The 24,514-nt window shown below is 35.4% G+C and overlaps 2 protein-coding genes across 5 annotated transcripts; one reads left to right on the top strand and one right to left on the bottom strand.

Annotated features, from left to right (window-relative positions):
* The first annotated feature begins 1,353 nt into the window (after positions 1-1,353).
* LOC131013925 (uncharacterized) lies at positions 1,354-9,936 on the top strand. 2 transcript variants are annotated; one of them, XM_057941851.1, is made up of 9 exons: positions 1,354-1,743; positions 3,904-4,115; positions 4,432-4,713; positions 4,949-5,071; positions 6,607-6,757; positions 7,147-7,355; positions 8,652-8,688; positions 8,766-8,893; positions 9,688-9,936. In XM_057941851.1, exons 1-8 carry the CDS (start codon positions 1,473-1,475, stop codon positions 8,882-8,884), a joined length of 1,404 nt encoding a protein of 467 aa, XP_057797834.1. In that variant the 5' UTR covers positions 1,354-1,472; the 3' UTR covers positions 8,885-8,893; positions 9,688-9,936. The 2 variants fall into 2 exon arrangements, with proteins under 2 accessions (XP_057797834.1, XP_057797833.1); XM_057941850.1 differs by lacking the exon at positions 9,688-9,936 and having other exon boundaries at positions 8,766-9,249.
* Positions 9,937-15,281: 5,345 nt separating this feature from the next.
* LOC131013926 (shaggy-related protein kinase kappa) lies at positions 15,282-22,768 on the bottom strand. Of its 3 annotated transcripts, none has more exons than XM_057941854.1 (14): positions 22,436-22,737; positions 21,859-21,988; positions 21,444-21,680; positions 21,214-21,306; positions 21,070-21,129; positions 20,690-20,962; positions 19,578-19,652; positions 17,461-17,517; positions 17,250-17,390; positions 17,109-17,159; positions 16,846-16,941; positions 16,281-16,364; positions 16,102-16,204; positions 15,282-15,759 (listed from the first exon to the last, which is right to left on the bottom strand). In XM_057941854.1, exons 3-14 carry the CDS (start codon positions 21,591-21,593, stop codon positions 15,671-15,673), a joined length of 1,272 nt encoding a protein of 423 aa, XP_057797837.1. In that variant the 5' UTR covers positions 21,594-21,680; positions 21,859-21,988; positions 22,436-22,737; the 3' UTR covers positions 15,282-15,670. The 3 variants fall into 3 exon arrangements, with proteins under 3 accessions (XP_057797837.1, XP_057797836.1, XP_057797835.1); XM_057941853.1 differs by having other exon boundaries at positions 21,808-21,988; XM_057941852.1 differs by lacking the exon at positions 21,859-21,988 and having other exon boundaries at positions 22,436-22,768.
* Between the last annotated feature and the right edge of the window lie 1,746 nt (positions 22,769-24,514).

Raw genomic sequence — 24,514 nt, forward strand, 5'->3', positions numbered from 1 at the left:
GTGGAGGATAAAAGCAGTAGGCCCCTTCCACAGCATTATCAGCTGAATAATGGAGTGAGGGACCACAGAGGCATGTGAAGGTATTGCTGATGTTGGCAATTATTGCCGACAAAAGAAGGTGGCAATCACCATCCAAATGAGCTGGCCACGAGGAAAGGAATCCGAGGCCAACTACCAAGCCATTATAGAGGGTATCAGACCTCTATATAAAGAAGGCTCTGGAGAGGAAGAGATCATCGGGGGAAAAACACAACACTTCCACACACACACTCTCTATCTCTAGAATTTATCCTTGTAATTTTAAATTTTATTTTCAAAAGTTTTTAGTTCTAGTTTTAGTTTCTTTTATTTTATGTATACAAGTATTAGCTACTAATGAGTAGCTAAACAAGTTTGTCTCCTCCCTGAGGGAAATTTTATGAAATAAATTAAATATTTTATAATTCCTCTATAAACGCTTTGTTTTAACTCAACTTTCCGGTATTGTTGAAAATTTTCTTTCATTTATCAATAAAGTATTCAACGTCGGAACTTAGTGAAAGAGGAAGGTTGCAACCATCTCTTGCGAGTGCGTGGTTGGACGGAGCCTGGGGGCAGACGGTCCGTAAAACGCAACGAGAACTGACTCCTGAAGAAGACCATTCGACGAAAGGTATAATGTTGATTTATGTCTAGAATTATTTTGAATTGTTACGGAAGCATGTTGGGCCTGATAAGTCTTCACCGACTATTCCCGATTTGAACATGGAATTGTATTATGATGAATTACTAGAGGATTTGTTAAAGGGTAGTTTGGTCATTAATTATGAGTTGGATATGTTTGATATGTGTTTTATGAAAGTGGGTATTTTTGATAGATAAGTTATAGAGGTGAGTATTTTAAATTTGACCCATATATATATAGATAGATTGGGTATAGGCATGTATTTTATTTATTTATAACATTTAGTTGAAAGATATATTTTCTAAAAAATGAATTGACATTTGAATTGATTGCTTGTCGTGGATTAATTTATTGGTAGACTTTATTTAAGTTTTAGTCACACTTGGAACAATCTCAATTAAGTGGGTATAATGATTCCTATTTTGGATGCCATCATTTTATAATTAAGTTAAATTTTTCAGGTGAAAAAAAGATGGAAGAATGAGAATTGAGGAAAATTAGAATAAAGTGATTATACGATATCACGTAGAATATGATTTATTTTGCTATAATATAAAAATTAATTAAAAATATATAAATAACTAAGAATGAATGATAATTAAGAAAAATTAAAATAAAGTAATTATACGATGCCAAATAGGATAAGATTTATTTTGGTATAATATATGTAGGATTGGGTTGCACGGGAACACACTAGATTGAGGGATGGATAAAGGATCCCATATGCTAGGCTTGCTAGCCCACATTGCGGGTAAACAAAGTGTAGCAGGTTTTGTGAAGAAGTAGAGGTAGCAGCTAGCGGGGAGATATGGGCTTCTCAATTTCCTCCAATCCAGAATCCTTCCATCTCACGGCTAGAAGTTTTCATCCTAACATTTGTACAACAAGCTCCTCAAATCGTCGCTCAATCATCACCTTTTCATATCGCCACCCAGGCGCTGACGACGGCGCCACCACCGCAGCAGAGTCCCTCAGACGACTTCTGCGTGCTCCGGGAGCTCACCTCGGCCCAGCTTGTTTCGACGCATTGAGCGCCAAGCTTGTCCAGCGTGCTGGTTTCGATTTCTGCTTCACTACTGGTACCTTCTCTCTCTGTTTCGGCGACCAGAACTATTAGTGATAGCTAAGACTTTTTTTATTTTAAATGAAAATTAAAGGAAATTAATAGACTGTTAATTTGTGGGTCGAGAACCCTTTGCTGGATCTGTCTTCTACGAATTCAAATGGAGATCATGCTTTGTTAGTACAATGACAGTGTAATTGGCATGTAAACTTGGGGCTTGATGTTGACGGTCATGTTTAATTCAAACAAAAACCTTATATTTGGCCTGTGTTTTTTCTGCTTTAACTGGAGTAGCTTCATTTGAACCTGATATTGATGTTAGCCGTTAACTTCTGTCAAGAATAGGAAGCCGCCTCTTCCATCTGGATTGGCTGTGTTTGTGCTTACCTTGCTTCAGAAATTTATGATGGGTGCACCACACAACATTCTAAACACACTCCAAAATCCAATACACTGGTGTGTGTTTTAAAGAGATTTTGGTTGTGTTGTGTGGTGCAGATAGTTGCACATTTTCTTGATACATATCGAACATTAAACTGTTAGGTTGTGTTCTCGACATTCAGAATATCTTTTTGCATGTTCTAATGGATGTAGCATGTGGATTTTGTGAACAATGGATGTAATGAACTGTTGTATAATTATGATGGTATGGTTAGAGCTTGTTTGCTACTCTTGATATATCTTGTTTGCTTCATAAAAATTTAAGTCCATAAAGTGATGGCCATCCACTACCCACATGTGCTTGATTCTGTAGGTTGATACATAATAGTAATTCAAGAAATAATTATAACAAATATTAATTTATTATTGGAAACCTTATTTCCTGCCCTTATGCTTGTAACATGAAATGACATTTTAGGACTTCCAATTTAATGGATAATGTTAAGGCATCCAACCAAACAATAGATTAAGCTTGTATATATATGTCGTAGATTCGCAGATATTTAAATGCATCCAAGAAAATATAATATTGATGTCATACATGGTAAAATGCATCTTAGTCAAACGTATCAAGTCTTATCTCACAGTTCTTGGCAAATAAGCCTTTAGAATAAAATGGAGGAAAGTACGTGGACTTCTCTAGCAAGTTTCTTTTTTGTGGAATTTTTGGGAACCCCAACTCAACTTCCCTAGTCGTTTCCTCTTTCCATAATGGTAGTAATTGTTATTCATTAACCCTTGTTCTCTCTTGCATAATCATAGAAGAGAGAGAGTTTTTGAGTGATGATGAGACCTTATATGCGTCAGGAGGAGTCTATACCTTATTTATATTTGCAACTTTAGGAAGTTAAAATGCATTTCGGTGATACAACCCATCCTCTATACTTTGCTGTTTAACTTGTTCCCAGTTTTATTGCTAACATATTTATTCCACGTCAATGTTCTATTTTGAAGCCATTCAAATTACTTATTAAATAGAATGAAATGTGTTGAGCTTGTTTTCTCTATGTAAAAGCTTGATCTTTACCCAAGGAAATATATTGGTCTTGAGTTAAGAAATTTTAAATTGAACCTTGTAGGCTGATTGGCACAATATACTGCATTTCTAATCTTGTACATCTGACTAAAAACCTGCATTGCAGTTGATGCTAGTCTCATCAATCACTGTTTTGATAAAATTATAGTAAATAAAAAAGTAATATATGCACTGCAGATTTCCATTTCTGAGATTTTGTTTGTTTATTGTTGCAACTTTCTCATTATTTTCAACTTGAAAGAACAACTAATGATATACTCCCTCCGTCCCCCAAATAACTTCCTCTTTTTCCTTTTTGGGACGTCCCCCAAATAACTTCCTCTTTTTTCTTTCCATTTTAGGAAACTACCCCACCACTAATAATACTTTATTTATTCTTACTTTTCACTTTTCACCACTCCCAATACTAATTATAACACTTTTTACAACTTCCAATAATAATTATAACACTTTTTCACTACTTCCAATATATCTAATAACTTTTCCTTAAAACCCGTGCCGTCCCCAACTAGGAAGTTATTTGGGGGACGAAGGGAGTATAAAAAACTTAATTGGCAATATTTTCCTTTTAACAACTAATGCTTCTTCTTATTATATAACAAATTAGTCTCCTGTTTATCTGATTCATTAACTTTACAAGCTTGATTCTCTATTATTGTAACCTTTAGAAAGTTCTGTAATAATTTCAACAATCCTTAGGGTTTGGAATATCAGCTTCTCGGTTAGGATTACCAGACACTGGGCTTATCTCTTATGGAGAGATGGTGGATCAAGGACAACAAATAACTGGGGCCGTGTCCATCCCCATCATTGGTGATGCAGACAATGGTTACGGTAATCCTATGAATGTTAAAAGGACTGTTAGAGGGTATATTCGAGCTGGCTTTGCTGGGTTAATTCTTGAAGATCAGGTTTGTATTGCTTAAGAAATTCCCTTTGCACATGTTATCTATTATCTACACATGTTGTATATTCTTGTACAGAGAATTGACCGTTTGGGTGGTTTCTGAATAATGGTTGTCTGATGGACTGGCTATAATATTGCCCCTTCTGGAGCATCTTCACATTTAGGCAGATACTAACTATTATCATCTATAACCGATGCTAAATGCATTAGTTTATATAGGTGTTTGCTTTATAGAGTTTCACATCAATAGTCTATAACTACAAATTTATATGACTTTATTTGAGATCACCCTTTATTGTGAATTATCTGATCTTCTCAAGGTTTCTCCAAAAGCGTGTGGTCATACACAAGGGCGCGAAGTTATATCTCGAGAGGAGGCAATAATGAGAATAAAAGCAGCTGTCGATGCTCGTAAGGAGAGTGGTTCTGACATTGTCATAGTCGCACGGACTGATTCTCGTCAAGCTGTGTCTTTACAGGAGTCTCTTTGGAGGGCACGCGCTCTTGGTAATGCTGGAGCTGATGTGTTGTTTATTGATGCTCTTGCTTCAAGAGAAGAGATGGAGGCCTTCTGTGAAGTGTGTCCCCAAGTCCCAAAAATGGTAATTCACTTTAAATTCAAACATATCATAAATTCAACAATGACGAAGACATCGATTATCAGTAAAGACAATTCTTCATCTTCATCGATTATGAAATTTTGGGGTGAAAAATATCCACTTGTTCACGTCAAATATTGGCATCTGGTTATTGTTCAGACTTATCATTTCTTTCAGTAAATGACTGAGTTTTGAGCGGCTATAAAATGCACTTTCTTATGTAATAAATCATCCTCAGGCCAATATGCTTGAAGGGGGTGGGAAGACACCTATACTCAGTCCTAACGAATTGACTGATATAGGATACAAACTTGTGGCATATCCTTTGTCTTTGATGGGTGTTTCCATCCGTGCGATGCAGGTAACTTTTTTCTTTCATTTCTTTTTATTTGTAAAATCTTGATCTAAAATGACAACTTTTATCTGAGTATCTTTGATGCATGTCATTTTTAGCTTGATGAAGAAGAATGGAATAGTATCTTATTTGGATGAGTTGGTTATATCTTTATTCTTTTTTATGCTTGGATAATAGAACTGAAATTACAAGCTAAAAACCCACCATCAAATCAACAAACTTAGGAAAATATTAATCTTGTTGCCAGGTCATTCTTTTGTCAGTCTTTTTCTTACTCCAGAGGCTGTTTGTTAACCTCTAATGTCTTCTGTATTTGCCAATTAGGATGATTTGTAACGTCACACCCTATTTGAAAATTATCTGCCCTTTGTATGAACACTAGATCATGTTTGTCTGTTATATTTTCTATTATTTTCAATGGTTGCATCTATTAACACGGATTTTACACATTTTCCAGTTTCAAACATGACATTTAAATTGTTGCCCCAGAAACAGACCTTTATAACACCAATCCAAGTAATGGCTAGGCCAAGCTGATGTGGCGTAGGATTTGTCTTTTGACTAGGGAAAAACTTGAGAAAATAAGGTATGATAGTTGATATTAATTTATGCCACGGTAGTTTGGCCCGACCGGAAATTAGATCAGTGTTGTAAAAATTGTACAATCTTTAAAGGTCAGGTTTTGGTGCAACAATTTAAAAGTGTGTTCGTAAACAAGAAAATGTGTAAAAGTCTTGTTAATAGATGCCATTAACCCTATTTTCATTAAAGGTTTCAGATGTTATGCACTGTGCTGTGTATTTGGTGTTCTTGTTTGTGTAGACATAGCTTTTGAGAACAAATAGGGATGCCATCTAAATCAAGTTACATAAAATGAATAAAAGTTTTGGTTATAAATTCACACATGTTTACAGAAAATTATTCTCAAATTAATTCACCAATCTAGGGGTAAAAACAAAATGACCAATTTAGTTAGGGAACTAAATCCTCGGAAACTGGGCAACAAGTAGATGAGAATCATGCGGCATGTACTCATTTATAACATTTGACTTCCTATAAATGAGAAAGACTCTGGAGTTCCACATTATTATTTATTAATCCTTTTTGTACTCTGCTCATAACTGATAATACAATCTTTAAGACAAAAGGACGCCTGGGGTAATCACAGAGTACAGAAAAAATCAATAGCTTCCATTACCTGTGAAGTGCGAACGCAGTTGATTTAGAGTTATATGGTTGTCTTTAAGGGAACTTGTACTTCATTTATTTAACCTACTGGTATATTTGTTTTTCTTGTATTCTTACTATTCTGCAATAATTGTCTCCCTAACAAGAACTGGTTAACAGCATATTCTAGTAGAAGTTATTTCACAGTTTTCTCACAAGATCGGGCAGATTTCAATAGCATATTCTAGTGAAATGTTACCTCCCAGTTTTCTCTGTTGACATGATTACATTGGTAATAATCTGGGTTGAGTTTCGTTTTGTTTCACTCGCTACTTTATTTGATTTTGTAAATGTTGTGTGTAATTGGCATTTAGGATGCTTTGTTGGCTATCAAAGGAGGTCGTATGCCCCCTCCGGGAAGCATGCCTTCCTTTGAAGAAATTAAGGAACTCTTGGGCTTTAATGCATATTATGAAGAAGAGATGCGATACAGCACCAAGTCTAACCAACCTCACTCACAAAAGGGTAAGTATTGATAATCAGTCTGCCAAAAGTATCTCTCCTACTGGAAATTTAATAACTAGTGGATCTTTGTGATTTGGTTGACTTTTACTTAGTATCCAAATTTTGAAATTTGAAATTTTTTCTAATCGGACATAAAGAGTTGTTTGGGGAAACTCATTATCCTACGAACTTTTGATATTATTGAGAGTTTTCAAAAGATTACCAGAAGAGCTGACAACACAGTGTGATATCATTATTTTTTATAATCTGCATTAAACTTATGAAATGTTTTCGACTGAAAATTTACCACATCCAACTTAACAGTTTGTTTCTCATCCATTGATTAACTAATTCATACAACCATGGTGACATGGAGACACTTTTGATTGCTAAACTTTATAACATTCCAGGTTCCTCTACAAGCAACTCTTCTTACAGCATACAACAGACCCAAAGTGACCCAGAAAAAACAAATCAGAGTTCACAAAATCCCAATGTGGAAGTAGTGATCCCTGAGATATTCAGTTCAAAGGGTTCATTCTCTGGCATTTGGTCACGAAAACTGAGAGTCAAAATAACTGGTCGAGATGGATTTGAAAGACTTGATGTCCGAGTACCTGTAAGTTCTATGTTTTCTTTCAACAAAATATCATAGGATTATGCAAGTATTTTGCTTCTGTATAGGCTAATGCCCATAAAAGTAGAAAAAATCAATAGTAGATTGTTTCACATACATCAAGTCCCTGGAACCTATTCTTCAAAAAGTGAATCATGAAAGATGCAGTTACTCTATGGACACATTCAAACTTTACAAAATCTTATTCAGACTAGAATATATATATTTATGGCTTCCTGACTAAAATTAGCTCAGAGTTGATGATGTTTTATCATGGTAGAAGTTGGGTTGATCTTTTCAAGTTTGAATTTATCATCCATTTTAGGATATACATATAGAAACGTATATCGAACTCCCTTTTCCCACTTATTTTATTTCTGATGGATAGTAATAATACATTATGAAATATTCGACCACTTTCATTTAGGTTGTGGGTAGTTTCAACATGTTTTACTGTTAAAAGAAACATAACATAACAAGTTCAAAGGGAGGGAGGTTTGGTTTGATTTCCAGTTTCAGTTTCCAAATTTCAGTATTTCTAATCCAATTTACTGAAACTTATTAGTTTTTGAAGAAGGGCAATGATTATGGTGATAAATTATTTGATATTTTGGAGTTATAAGTTTAGAAAATGAACATGTGTTTCGGTTGATAGTAAATTTATATATATTTAGCGGGACCCACTTGAATTTTGTGGTTAATATGAATACAGAGATATGTCAGTGCCCAGTGGTTATTGCGAAGGGATAAATATTTAAATGGAAGATAGATGCAACGATGGCATCTATGATTGCATAGATGATGCAGCATCTTAAAAAGTGACTAGTAAATATTGGAAATGGATGGAACAGATATGTTTTGAGATTTTAGGAAAACTGAAAAGGGGGTTTGAAATGAAAACATACCTCCTAAGTGGATATGGAGGAGTATCATTGTAACACTTAATATAACATCTTCAAATAGACAAATGCTTATCATGTCCGTGATGCTGTTATGTAATTATATTTGAAGTGAGAATTTGGGACTTTTAGTGCTGTAATTCTCTAAAACTTTTGTTTAATCTTTCTGGCAGCATTCCAAATGTTAGTACAATTTTAGTTATAATAACTGGTGTTTCTTCGAAAGCACTTGTTATAATATAAAATTGGCTCAACACCTTCCTATGAGATGTCCATCCCCACTAGAATGAATGTTATATTATTATAACTATATCTATCTTCAGTGCTTTTAGAAACTAGTAATCTGTAATGAGCATGTTCACTATCTCTAATCAACCAATAAATGTATTTCATTTCTCAGGCTGGTTTTCTAGATGGCATAACAAATGTAGTTCCAGGTAATGTAAATACTGGCTAGATTGTACATGATTTTGATGAAATGAATTTGATATTTACGTGTTCTATTGGCTCACAGCCTTGGGAGGCATAAACATCAAGGAGTTGTTAGATGATGCAGCTCTAGAAGAGGGAGGCAAGCAATTACTCGATTTCAATGATACAATGGGGGATAGAATCCAAGTATTTCTGGAGTAGTTGATTTTGGTAACGTTTCTTATGCATTTTAATAGCAGTTTGTGCTCTACATTTTTCACTTTTTGGAGCACCATTGAACACATGCGGCAAATGCATGAAACACTAAGAAAGAATTCCCAAAATGCAGCAATGCCTTTAGTAGTGTAGTAACATACTTGCCCCCAACAATGTAACATTCCAAGATAGTAGACTTCTCCAATATATAGTAACATCAGTTTGTTGCATGTTAGGTTATATATACACTCTTCCAAATAGTAAAGCTACACGTTTGTATTCGAAAACTTGAAGGCCTCTGGGTCCATTGTTTGAGAACTTATAGTGCATTTTCTTTCATGGAAAAAGATGGAAATTATATATTTTTACCATTTTTCACTTTTTTCACATGCTCTATAGGATGGATAATTTTCTCCGAGGACAATTTTTTTTTTGTGCAACCTATTTTCCCACAAGATACATTTTATTTTTTCTGTTAAGTTTCTTTGGGCAAACAATTTTTTTCCGTTTTCATGTCATTTTCCGATGGAGTTGGAGCTCATTGTTTTGAGTTGGACAAGCTGACGTGAATGTGAATATTGAAATCGTGAGGTTTAATTGGTCAATATGAACTGCACATTGAGTGTAAGGTTTGATTCTAAATAGTAAAAAGCTAAACTTGTTACTAACTGATTGGCAACTCGTGTGGTGATTCAACTAGTAGTCGTAGATAGATCTAATGTCTTCTTCCCCAAAGTCATACTTGAGGACGTGTTGATTAAGACGGAGGATCTGATTTTCCAACTGAATTCTATGTTTTGGACATACAGGACACGAACCAAAGCTCATATCAATTGTGACACAAATAAAATGACTTTTGAATTTGATGGGGAAATGATGAAATGTAATATTTTCGACATAATGGAGTACCCTTGATACAAAGGCGATGGAGTATGTAGACATTCAGGAAAGTATCATTGATGTTAGATTTCTATATTTCACAACATGATTTATAGCTCCTTAGTATTGTAAAACTTTTTTTTTATTATTATTATTTTATGAAAATCATTGTTGTAACATATTTTGTGATTTAATTTATTTTTGTTAAATTGTACTGTAAATTTAATTTGGAATTCCACATTGTATATATGTGGTGGATCGATGATCACAAAGATCACATTGCCAATCATCAATTTGGAATTTCATATTGTAGATATGTGGTGGATCGATGATCACAAAGATCATGTTGTGTAATACCCCGTTTCCTCGAGCTAAGTTTAGAATACTTTTGAACTTAGATTAAGATGATTCACGCCGGAAAAAGAAGAAAGAATTTATTTTAATTCCAACAAAAATGATTTACAAAAGCATTTGTAAATTTAGTATTAAATTTATATGCATTGCATATTTATTTAATTAAGCATTCAAGAAATTCATGAGCTGTGATTTATTTTTGTTTGGACCTCAAGCTTTTAATTGCTTTCAAGAAAGAATGAGAACCGGCCCAATCCATTCCAATCAAGCCCAACCCATCTTTGCCTCAAGATATTTCACTCACCTCTCGGCCGCCTAACTATTCCCTCTCTCCTCCCTTGAACTCCTCCGCAAACACTCAAACCATAGCCAAGATATTTCTCTCATTTCACTCACTTCATCTCTCTCTTTCCAACACCGAAGAGAACTCCAAGAACAGCAGCAACCATAGCTCTCGATTCACCCAGCATCCAGCAAATTCAAGCCAAGGTTTCATCTATGAACTCCATCGCCCTTTGTTCATATGTTCATGTATCTTTGTGTGTTTATATGTTTTAGCAACATAACTGTTAAATGAATAAGGAAAATGTAGAGTCTTGTTTTCATGCTTGCTTTAGAACTTGTCGGTGTTAAAAGAAAAGGAAGGAAGGTAGAATTGTGTGGACTTGGCTGTGTGGGTAAATCAGTCGTGAGGTGTACTGAAGTCGAGAGCAGAGTAGGGAGAGGAGAGGAGAGCAGAACAGGCCAGAGCTGAATGCCAGAGCTAAAATGCCAGAGCTGAAAAGCCAGAGCTAAAATGCCAGAGCTGAATGCCAGAGCTAAAATGCCAGAGCTGAAAGGCAGAGCTGAATGCCAGAGCTAAAAAGCCAGAGCTGGAAGCCAGAGCTGGGAAGCCAAAGCTCGGAGGCTAGAGTTGAATGCCAGAGCTGGGAAGCCAGAGCTGGGAGGTCAGAGCTGGAAGCCAGAGCTCGGAGGCCAGAGCTGAACGCCAGAGCTGGGAGGCCAGAGCTCGGAGGCCAGAACTGAATGCCAGAGCTGGGAAGCCAGAGCTGGGAGGCCAGAGCTGGGATAGTCAGAGCTGGTAGAGACCAGAGCTGATTAACGTAACAGAGCAGAATGAACTAGAAACTTGTGCATATTTTAGTAAACACTTTTTATGCTTAAGTATGAAATGAGTCATGCATTGCATCATGTTTTAATTGGTTTTATTCATAATTCCAATTTCAAAAGAAAGATGAGTAAGAATATTGTTGGTGTTCTTAACTCAAGAGAAATGTTTTCAATTATTTTATTCTTTAAATTTTGAAAACCCGGCTAAGTGAATCATAGAATGTTAAGCACTTTACCGTGACTTGAGTTTATATTTGAGACCTAAGATTTCTTGTAGGCTTTGAACGTCAGGAGGATTAGCACTGCTATTCCGATTCAGAGATAAGGTTAAACGACAGGCTTTGCCTAAACATGTGGGCTTATTTTCCAAATGTATGATTTAGCTATTGAGCTTAAATGTTCGTGAAATATAAGTTGTTTATCCAATAAAATGTTTATGTGCACTCTGCTCTGTTTAATGCTCGCCACAACGAATCAATTGAGGTTCTCTTATAGCCTAACACGTTATTTGAGAATTGTGTACACCGTTAGCTGACTCGGTGGGTTGATCTCCATTCGGGCACTAACTAAGAGGCGTTACAAGGATGCTTGCTGGATGTGTTCCGAAGCATAGAATGTAAGGGTCTGCCTGGGTAGTGTCCCGAGGTCAAAAGTAAACTTGTCTGGGTTACGCCCTCTGTTCAAGTAAATGGGAGAAACGGATCCGTCGGTGGCTAAAAGGTCCGGGATCACAGCGAGTAACAGAAATGAGTGTGACAACTGCGCGCAAAATTAAGTATATATATATATAAAATATAGAATGAAATGTTTTAACATGCTTAGAAGTTCTTTCACTTTAAATCCTTCTAAGTCATGTCAAGTATGATTGGATAAACTGCTCTTCAGATTATGAAATGTTTCAAAAGTTGCAGTCCACTAAGTACATTAGTACTTAGCCCAAAAATACTTTCAAATGTTTTTTAGGTTAGCGGCTGGTGCTGACGGGGCGAGCTGAGGCTAGGGTTCAACTCCGTATTTTGACTTCCGCTGTAGAATTAGCCAGTATCTATCTTTTGTTTTCCTTAACTTAAGACCTATTATGTTGTGACTCTAAACAATATATTTTGTTGAGCCGAGACTATTATTTCACAACTATTTCATCCTATAAATGTTGGTTATCTGAAGCATGACACTAAACTTGTGATCATGAAGTTATTATGTTTGTTGATTGATTGTATCACTTGAATACTTGTCTTTCTTCATCCAAAGGGGCTAAGCCCGATTGTTATCCCTTTTATTCGGATTTCACAAGGTTTTTCCTTGTTCATTTTAAATGACGAGTTGTACCCCGGTCATAGTTATCATTTCAAGAATTGGGGTGTGACACGTTGCCAATCATCAATTTGGAATTTCACAATGTAGATATGTGGTGGATCGATGATCACAAAAGATTACATTGTCAATCATTGTAGAATAAGTTGGTTTACGGTTTAAATAAGAATAGACAATCTATATACTCACTCCGTCCCTAAAAAGTATGGTTTTATTACTATATTGGAACGTCCTTGAAAATTATTATCTTTCCTTATTTGAAAATGACCCTACACTCTCTTTTGGTCCATAATTTTTAGGAATGGAGGGAGTATTATATAAAACAACAATTTAACAGGAATACTAGTGTATAACCCGTTGAATTTCGACGGGATTTGAAATTATAATTTAAATTATTTATATTATTTTTTTATAATATAATTAATTTTTAATTATTTTCGTTTCATGTAATAGAATTTACATTATACTAATCTTAATTATATTCGTCAATTAAATGTTAACTTTTTGTTAGAATACTCGTTTATATAAATTTTGTACATTTTTAATATATTGATGGATAAGAATTAATTTAAAATCTCATTTTTCATCTAAGTATCATCTCATCTCATGATCATCAAGAACTCGAAAGACGATATCTGACTTTTGAGCATTATCTCGTCTAGATCCTAAAATACTATGCCTGACTTAATGCGTCAATCGTTTGAACATCACTATCTGATGGTTTAAATATGAGCTTGAAAGATCAGGGCTGACTTGTGAGATTATATAATCTGAAGCTTGTGAGATTATAACTAACTTCTAAACAACATCTTGTATAGAGTTTAAAAAATCACCATTTGTCCATCATCTTATTTAGAGCTTAAAATATCATAAATGAGTTTCAAGCATCATTTCGTTTAGAGTTTGAAAGAATAAAATTGATTCGTGAGAATCATCTTGTTTGAAGTTTGAAAGACTATAACTAAGTTCTGAGAATCATCCCGTCTAAGGCTTGAGAAAATTGATGTGATATTCAAATTATATCATATCAATTTATTTAGTATTTAAATTGGTAAATTTTCATAAAAAATTGCTGCATAATAAAAAAAATTATGCAAAATATCTTATTTCATGACCAAATTAAAATGAAGAAATAATTTATTTAATCACAAGTATTTATTTTTAAAAAAATTAAATAATTTTTTATTCAACTAAATAAATTTGATCAACTTTTATTGCAATTGAAATTATATTAATCTCAATCACTTCACCAATTAAATGTGGGTTTTTGGTTTTCTAATCATTGATGAATCAATTATTTAGTAGGCAACTTAGGAGGATAAAATTGATTTTCTATGATGACATATTAGTGTTTTAGTAGGTATGGGAAGAACACCTGGTGCATTTGAAGGAGGTGTTACGAATTCTGAAGGAGAACCAACTGTTGGAAAAAGAAGTAAATGTCAATTTGGGCAGACTCAATTTAGTTATTTGGAGCAGTTACTGAGAAAAAGAGCATCTACTGACCATGAAAAGGTACAGAGCATGCTATCTTGGCGTGTACCTAAGAATGTGTTTTTTTACCTCCAAAGAGGTATTGTAGGAGATATATTAAGGGTTATGACTTGCTCAGTTCTCTACCCCACTTACAAACATATTAAGTGCATTAGTTCTTACTCTGCCACATTTCACACAATCTTTCATTTTGAAAATAGATGCTAGTTGCTAGTGTTGTCGTTACTTTTTTTTTTTTTTTTTTTTTTTTGATCGGGCAAAGTCATGTTAGATGTTAGTAGTTAGTTCCCCGTCCACTCCAAGAACCACCTTATCTCTCCCATTCACCAAATCCACCTTATATCTCCAATCTCCAATTCGCTCCCAAGAGGGATCGAACCCGGGTCACTTCACTTAAGTGAGGACCTGGTGGCCAGTGGGCTAAGCTCAAATTCAAAATATTCTATGGTTAGCGACAAAATTAAGACATAATATTTCAAACACGGCCTATAAATACCGAGGAAAACATAGACCTACTAAATCCATCGACGAAGGTATTCCGTCGGCAAAAGACAATGAATTGTCAACGGATGCATATTGATCGATAACTGACATTTTCGTAGGAAATACATCACTGGTCTTGAAGCAAAACTTGGCCCCATAAATCTATCGGTAAAAGTTATCGATGGTTATAGAGGTGTTGTGACGTCCAATAATGTTTTTCATAGATTTACCGATAGGAAGTTCCATCCGTAAAATTGGAGTATTTGCAATCACAGCTGAGTCAGTTATATCAATCTACATTCAAGGCTCACAAATAACATTGATTACCTTGATGTCGATCACCTTCTCTTCGATATTATGCACATTTATCATAGTGTTGATAGCACATTCAATTGCTACAGCTGCTCGAAACTTTTCCAACCCCGTTTGACTTTGACCGATGTGTGTTCTCATCCATCATTCAAATGTCTCAACATGTTGATTAAAACTTCTTCAAAATTTCATCATTTTGAGGAACCACAAGCCTTGTAGCTTAGTGGTATTCCCTTTGTAAGGATGAGAGACGCGAATTACAAATCTTAATCTCCCCATCCCCAACTCAAAAAAATAAAATAAAATAAAGCTACAAATGAAGAAAGCATAAAAGCGTCAAGATTGAGAATGCAACTCTACCACTAACTACTGTTAACTGCCTGTTTTTAAGCTAAGATCAGAGTTATCAACACTTTATTCTTATTCTCCAGAAATAAGGTTGAGAAATGCATATGGAAACTTTTGGCAATCAGAAATAATCCCCAGAAATTACGAACAAGTAGGAATTTACAATATACATCTTACCACGGTCGTAAGAGAAGGGCTTTTAGCAATGCAAACAACCCATTTACATAGACAAGCAACACAAAACTGATAGATCTATAAGCATTTTTCACTTTTCACTGTGTTACAAAAGACATTCTCCAGTCTCTTAGTATGTAGTCTGACTACTACGCAGGCGGTTGAAAAGTGTTTCGAGACCATATTGCTGTCGCGCTATAAGTTTCATCAAACCAAAAAACTCTTCCCCTCTACAAATAGTTCGTGAAACTTAACAGACAACAAGTACATGCAGTGCACAAATGTAAAAGGCAATATGGTACCAAAGCGGATAGCAGGATACACTGACTATGAGTGGAAAGCCATGAACAAGTTCTGCCTCCTCGCGTGCTCTGGAATGAGGCGGTGAATAGTATCAGGAGGAATACCCGAAAGCTCTGTCACCAGAAAGAAATGTGTTATGATGATTTGAAGCCAAGTACATGAGAAGAAAAGTTGTTAATGAGGAAAGCATTTAGCAGATGCTTCTAATGGGCTCATGGGAGTTACAAATTTCAGTAATGGGCAAGAAAACGATTATTATCCAATCGACTAGACTAGACCAAGAAATAGTGACCCGAAATCTCAAACATTCTACAATGCAAGGTTTCAATGTATTAGTAGTATTCTTCACAATATAGCAGCATTGCAGCATTGTATGTATATATCTTTTGAAAAATGCAAGGGGTCACCAAAAACATGCAGTTATTTATAACTTGTGTTGCTTTGCAAATAATTACCTGGAGTTTTAAAATTAAAGAGAGGAGGAAGTGGGCGACCATTTGGAAGTCGGGTGTTGGGATCCCTCAGTTCGTCAAAGAAAGGATGAATACAAGCTTCCAACTGCAGTACCACAAAAAAGTAGTGAACTCACTTTCAATTTGAGAACCGCAGGTTTGAAGGTGAAAGTGAAACTTACAGCGGTGCATCTTAGATTTGGTGAGTACTGGAAAAACCGACATACAAGGTCCACCGCCTCCGGAGGCAGACGCTTCTGGAAAACCTGATATGAAACAACATAATCACTCTAAACTTGTACTTGAAAGTTGAACGAAGATTGAGATGGTTTGCACACATGCAGCTTCAACCAGTATGCTTAGAAAATAGAGTGCAGCAACAAACAGATTAATTATTAGGTACCAATCTTTGCAGAGCATTTATAATGGTATATGCTACACAAAAAACAATTGAATTAAATCTTAGGTTTTGAATTTGAAAACCATTCAAAACACCAGAAGGAGACCTGGGAAGTAGGAAGAAAGAAGTTACCAATTAAGTTCAGAAGGGCTTTATATGAAACTTATGTGGTTGTCTACAAAAGATTTCCATGGCAATATACATACACATCAAGCAATAAAATCTTAAGCATAAATCTTTTGGCTTAATCAGAGGAACAAGCTTGTGTGAACTGAACTGTATTTAGCTTTTCAACAGGAAAAAAAATAGATTTAAAAGATTCATCTTAACAAAGAGAAATCGCATACCTTGTGCCAAGGATGGGGTTTGATCTGTGGAAACTTGAACTCGGTGTAGTTTGGGTTCATGCACTTTATCTCCTCTCTTGTAGGTGTTCCCAAAACCTACCACAATTCAGATAACACTAAACAATTGAAGCATAAAATGCCTAAATTGGAGATACTAATCTGTTTGTGCATCTCTAGTCAAATAGATTTAAGGATATATGATATGTATACCAAGAACCTGATGCAAAGTATTCACATTTAACATCTAGCAGGACTTGTATTACCTTAATTATTTCAACAAGTTGATCGACTCCACTCTCTCCAGGAAACAAAGGCTGAGAATTAATGATCAGAGAGATATTTAATGAGTATCGATAAGACACAAAATATTGGAAAAACTTTAGAACAATCCAACATTGTATAACCTGCCCAAGAAGTAATTCAGCCATAACACAACCAGATGACCATATATCAATTGCAGTTGTATATTCAGTGGCGCCAAAAATGAGTTCAGGAGCACGGTAGTATCTTGAACATATATAGGAAACATTGGGTTCTCCTTTCACCTGATGAATAAACCAAAGGAATGAATAACAACACACTATAGCTGATTACTGATGTTGGACAAAAGCTTACCAAAACCTTGGCACTTCCAAAATCACAAAGTTTTAGTTGATGTGTATGCGGATTAACCTGAAAATAAACAAATAGAATTTTCAGATTCTTGAAAAAAACACCATTGATCAATTGAGTTTTCAGGCACCCGAACATATGAAAGGTGTGTAAATCATTTTTCTTTTCTTGACCAAGTGGATATTACTAACACATCTCAACTTAAATTACTCATTTAACTTATAAGAGAATCCCAGATTCCCAGAGACCTATTGATACATGAAAGCAGATGCAATATTCAGCTACACATTCCATTACCTAATCAGTCACAAGTTTCTACATTTTAAGCATTAATTAGCCAAAACACAAATCCTGGTCAGTGATAATTAATTTTCTCGTAAACAAGTCATTCTTGCTTGTACATCAATAAATAAATGCACGGCTTATTTACACTTTTTGTTTCTCCTCTCATATTTATAATCTCCCAGTATTTCATTCTCCATTAGATGGAAAATAAAAGGAAGAAAAGTAAAGGGTTAATTTAGTTGGCTGTTTGGTTCACACTTCACATCCAAAATAAATTATCCAGATGAACAGAACACATATATTATCTCTGGTATCATATTTAATGGTTATAGTGCATACAGAATCCCATTAAGATGACATGCATGGATGGCAGGGATAATGGAGACACTGTGCTATGACAAACGTGGGTAGCTAATAAAGATGGAGCTCCACTAAAACCACCTTAAGGGTTTTTTTCTTTTTCTTTTTTTTTTTAAAAAAAGCGGACCACCTTAGTTTTTTATTGTTAGAAGTTTGAAGAAAGAGAAATGATACATAGTGATATAAGATTCAAAGCGATTGTACAATTCTTTACTTTTTTAAAAAATTAGCACCTATCCAATTAGATAAATTACAATGTGATGTGATGAATAAGAAACAAAACTATTGAAATTAAAATTATCAATACAACCCTATCACTAAGGATAATTGGTATTTACAAAGTTTGACACAATTTGCAATTTTGGCAACTTTTAGCAAAAAAGCACCTACCACGCTCAAATTTTCCAGAAACTTTTGAATTTCCCTCTTTTGAGCCCTTGATTCAAGATATCAAAGGCTAAGCTTTGACAAGCTTGAGGAGATGAATATTTTGGCATATGGATCTACATCCAATACTTGCTCAAGGCGAAAAATTTTGTCCGAGTAGTTTCCAATTGTAGTTAGATTGAATGTTGAAAAAAATGTGCCATCCAAGTATAAGATGTTGACCCATATGCCAAAATTTTCATCTCCTTGAATCCATCAAAGCCTAGTTTTGGATTTTATTTTATTTTTAAATCAAGAGCTCAAATGACAAATTTGAAATTTGGGTCATCGGTTAATTTTGGGCCAAATTGCAAAAGATTGAAAGGTTATGTGTTTGTTTGCGACATTTTTAAAAGTCATGCCGAAATTACAAAATTATCCCCTATCAATGTTACATCCATAATTGTAATTTAATATTATATCAAAAAATTGAACCATCCATTTCTAAAATTGGGATTTCTCATTGACTCCTAAACAAATGTGTTGGTCAATTGTGATATACATTACTAATAGGCACAAAATGGGAGCCATAATCTCTGGAGTTCAAATTAACTCAGTATAATATTAAGACCAAACTGAAGCTCTAGTATACACACACAAAAAAAAGTAGAAGAATTACCTAAGTTTTCATGCCAACACTACTGCTCCATCTGAAATCCACTATTATACATTAGAGAATTATTTAGCATTAACAAATTATTGATAACCTGTGTTGCCTTTAACCTAAAATCATCTAAAACACTAGGAATGACTTCCAGCACACACAAGCTTACATCATAATATCATGCACCTTGTTACTTTCAATCTTCTAGTTGTGAAGATAACTGCCTAACCGTGGGCAAGAACACACCTAAAGAAATATTAAAAGTTATGTACGAAGAATGTTCTGGAAAGGATATTGTATTACACCCCAGCCTCAGTTAAAGCAAAGGCATGTTTAATTACCAACTGTTTTATTGGAGAAACAGTCTCATAACTATTTGTTTTTCATAAATGAAGGTGACTGGGCTATAATTAATTTACCCCTCGTCCATAAGGAATATACTTACAAGTAAATTTTGAGGCTTGATATCACGGTGACAAATGCCAATACAATTGTGTATGTAAGCAAGGGCTCGACATATCTGCAAAGAGAGATAGAGCTTGTGACAAAGAGATCACAAGAAAAGGTGATATTGTTGAATGAGAATAACAATGCATAAATATAATATCATATATTGGCATCTGCAAATTTATCCTTTTTATCTTTTAGTTTAGAAGATAAAACTCTTGACAATTTCTTGTCCACACATTTGAGCACAGTGACACATAATTTATACAGAGATATAACTATAATTCTTCCAATATATGCAGCCACCTCCTCTTCCAGTGTAGAAAATTACAAATAAGAAATAATGGTTTTGGTTATAAGAGTAATATTACTAACTACAAAAGGGATACAACAAAACTGAAGAATCCCGTATTGGTATGAAACCTCAATAAAATATAAGTGTGACTATAACTTTGTTTAGCTTCCATAGGTATGACAAGAAACTTCATCATAGATCATAGCAAGCATATTGATTTTAGAAGCACACAGTTCACCAAAAAGTAGAATATTCATTCATCCAACTGATCCTGTCAAGAAGCTATTATAAGTTTGAAATTTGCAAGGTCTGACAATATAGACCCATGGTGTCAACCAAATGAACTGGCTTATGGTGCAATTCATTATTGCTTTCTTGAAGAAAGATACTTCTACGTATGCCAATAACTGAATGGAAACAAATGAAACAACCAACACATTACCACTGTCATGTTCCCTGCATTGCCTATTTATAAGTTAAAAGGTGTTAAATAGGAGAATGTATCAAGGCATCTGAGTCATGCGCTTGCACAGACACCTTTAGACAGTACCATGCACATTCCATGCACTTGATAACAGAACAAAATAAGATAATTAACAGATAACAGAAACAAATTCATGACACCGACTTGATCTCCTAGCATTTGTAGTACAAGTGAGCGTCGAGCGTCGAGCTCATGCATGCAAGAAAAGAGTCAGAGAACCATCAAAATGCAGGGGGTGCAAGGAAAGATATCAAAAGTTAAATCATTATCCCCAAGTAAAAAGAATAAAATAAAAAAACACACATGCAAAATACAAATAGTTTCTGCATGCCTGATATGTGTAAAGTTTGACGTATATCAAAGGCATCCTCTGGTTCATCCTGCTGTACTGTCGTGCAATCCGGTTAACAGTTTCAGGAACATATTCCAAAACAAGATTTAGGTAAAGCTCTTCCTTCTCAGTTTTTGCAAAGAACGAATGTTTTAGAGCTACAATATTGGGATGGTCCAGCATTTGCATAATCTGCAACTCTCTATTCTTGTAGCGTTTGTCCTGAAGAACCTTCTTGATAGCAACTATTTCTCCAGTCTCTCTGCATTTTGCCTGTTAAAACAGTTTCAACTAAGGTGGGACACAAAAGCATAGACCAGATGATTATCATGACACAAACACTGCAAACTTAAAATTCAGAATTACTGCAAAAGGCATACTTGAAAGACCACTCCGAATGAACCAGTTCCAACAACGTGTTCTGCAATATAGCTTACCACCTGTCAACCCAATTAAAGCATAATTATCTTCAAGGATTATCTTCAGCATCTAATGTGATACTTCTAAAAGTAATCTCGACCAACCTGCTTGGATTGACCATTCCGGCCACCAATGGTGGTCCTTATTACATGCCCTGTTTCAGCACCCACACCATCAATTACATCAGGTTCACTGTCCTGCTTGACAAAGGATATCATCTTTCGTAAGTTTTAAAACTAAATAGATACAGAACCAAGTAATCAAGGTTAAGCAACTGAGTGTATAAACACAAGGTAAACACATCAGTAAGTGAGAGAAGATGCCACAAACTCACCCTGTCATCATCAGGGTCCACTCTGTCCCTCAATCTCATTTCAAGCATCTCTCTTCCCAACCAGTCAACTGAACTAGATGAGACTTTGAAGCCATTATTAGCAGATCTTGAACTTCCAGCTCCTCCATGTCCTAGGCCAGCAGATGCCATGAGTGATGACTACCTATACGCAACTATCCTCTCCAATTTTTTAGGATGTAGCACTCCTTGTCAAGTTGTCATGATGCCAATCTTTATCTAAGTAAATCCAAAAAGTTGCAAAAGAACAAACTTCATTTAATGAGATAATGGGCAAAGGAAATATAGTCGGTTTGCCACATGTAATGGCAAGAAGAACATTGTCCATACTCCATAAAAATCTTACTCCATCCATTGTCTGAAGCATAGGAAAGAATACCATATAAAATAGTAGTACCACTGCGCTGAAGATAGAGGGAGATCAAATTTTGACTATGTGAATAATGCACAAGGATGTTAGCCGAGCTCTAACCCATTAAATTGAAATGTTGGATAGTTTGGCTCGGGTACCAATGTATGTCCGGTATCTGACAGAGTGTGGGGTATTTCTGTTAATTCTTCTTCAATATTTATTGTTGCTTTGAATTTTATGAGACTGCAATTGAAAAATTGTGTCCACATGTAATAAAATGCCTTCCTACTTACCTGTAGTAATGAATAAACTAAAAATCCAACGATTGATGAACCGAACGTAGTGGATAAGTGCAGTTCATTATTTTACCAAAAATACGTATTATTAAAAACTATTAAATACAACCAACTAACCAAGCGACCCCAATGCATAACGAAGTCGATCTTTTCACCAACCAAGTTCAGAGCTCGGACTACAAAAGCAACTAACTAAGCAAGCAACAATGTACAACCAGCCAAAAACCTAGCCTTTTTCAGCACATTTAGATACAATCTGATCATCAATTGCAATCAGTAAAGTCGGTGTGAGGAACAACTCGAAAAAAGAAAAAAAAAAATCGAACCTTGTGCTACTGCTAGCGCTCTCTAGTCTCAGATCTTAGAGTTTGGGAGGGAACCTCTTAGGAATTTCGAGCTTTCCTCGAATCTATTCAGAAATCGGAGCTCTGCGTGGGTGTGTGAGGGAATGGTGAGGGGGCATGACGGTGGTGGACGGCAAGGCCGGAGAAGGAAGGGGAAAGGAAAAACTACAGTTGAGGAGTTTGTTGGAAGATGAAAGGGGGCGCGTGTGGAGTGTCGAGTGAGATGAGCTGCAGTCCCTGAATTGCTGATAAAAGGTTAAAAGGAGAAATTCATTTTAGGTACTAATTCACTGCTCTGTCTTTCCCAGACTCCTCTAAACAGTTTTCTTTTGTTACGGCGTTGAATATTACTTTAATTATTACTACTCCTTCCGTCCCTCTAAGCTGATTAGAATTTTCATAAGAATTAAGAGAAATTATTAAAAATATATATATATAAATAAATATCTTAATATACTTATATTTATTATTTAATTATGTATTAAAATTGAAATAAATTAAAGAATTAAATAAGAATATAATAGTAAATGAGTAAAAAAATATTGCTTTTTATGAAAATAAACCTATATAAATGAGACATCCGAAAAAGAAAAACAAGCCTATATATAGGATGGAGGGAGTATTTTTTTAATAATACACATATTTTTGTTAATCAATATCAATATCAATATCAATACCAATTGATGAGGACGGTATTTGGGCCTATAGGTCTACCTCCCTGAGGAAGACCTAAGAACCCGAATACCCCATTCCAGTGAATAAGGACAAAGGAGTAGAATAGAGCTGCCCTCATCCTCTTAATGTTTATTAATACCTTGAGGGGAGAAAGCTCGACCAGAGCTGGTTAAACAGAACAGGTGATCAACTAGTACCAGATCTGTACAGGTGGTTGACTAGTGCCAGACCTGAACCAACTAACAGCCAGTACATAAATGGCTAGTACATGAGTGCAGAAAGGAGCACCTGCAGAAATACGGCATAACCGAATGCAGTCGGTGTTCACCTTTATGCAGTGACCGCCTCCTCCAACTAACATGTTGTTGGCTGACGTGGAAGATTCCCTCCCGAAAAGTAGGAAGGACAGATTTGCCCCCATATGCAAAGTGCAGAACAACCCAAAAAGACGAAGTAGCCCTTAAACCCTAGGGATGGAATTTACATAATTATCCCTTATGTCATGCAATCTATAAATAGAAGGAGTGTTGATTTAACGAGCAAGGTTTTTTCTCGAATTCTAAGAAGAAAGACACTTGTGAGAACCACAGAGGGAACATACGAGAGAAATACTCTAAGAATACGTTCAAAAGAAGAAGGAGGATAGCAACAAGGATCTAGGGTGGGATATTCAAAGTATAGAAGTAGTCATCGTGGAGAAATTTGGATCTGAATTGGAAGTCTTGACCCCAAACCAGGTTAGATTAAAACTAAAAATACTCTATCTTAGTGTTGGTAAATTCAGCCTTCACCAACTGCTGCCGTTTGTGGGAACTTGATGTTAAGACGTGGGATTTTCTTCTTTTTACTGAGTTTGGTTCATGTGTAGTTGTTTCATATCTTGGTGCTTTATCTTCTTGTCATAATTGCCATTGTGTGGATCTATATTTGCTATTACCGTTACTTTTGTTCGATTGATTGATAATCGATACCCTTTCTCTAATCTATGAATATGAGGATTTTAGAGGAGTTTATTGTTGTCCTGACCGTTTATATGGCTTAAGTCTTGAGCTTATTCTGACTCATACCTATTCTATCTTGTTTTCTTTGCTCTTGAGAGGTAAACATCCTGTTTCGGGGATGATATTTGTAATCTCTTCTGGACTTGGGTAACTTGAATTTGATTCTGGGGGTCTCTTGGGTTTATTTCCCGAGAAGCCTACCTCCTTAGGAGATTGAGAGGGAAGCCCTGTTCTGGTCTATTCCGTTAAGTCCATCGGAGTTTTTAAACAGGAACTATCAGAGCTATGGTTTTCTCTTCATGGAAGAAGGATCAGCCAGGGAACTTTCAGAGTTTTAACCATTTGTTTTACCCAATAAAACTCAATCCCTAGGTATACTTAACTT

This window comes from Salvia miltiorrhiza, chromosome 3 (assembly GCF_028751815.1).
Source record: "Salvia miltiorrhiza cultivar Shanhuang (shh) chromosome 3, IMPLAD_Smil_shh, whole genome shotgun sequence".
NCBI lineage: Eukaryota > Viridiplantae > Streptophyta > Magnoliopsida > Lamiales > Lamiaceae > Salvia > Salvia miltiorrhiza.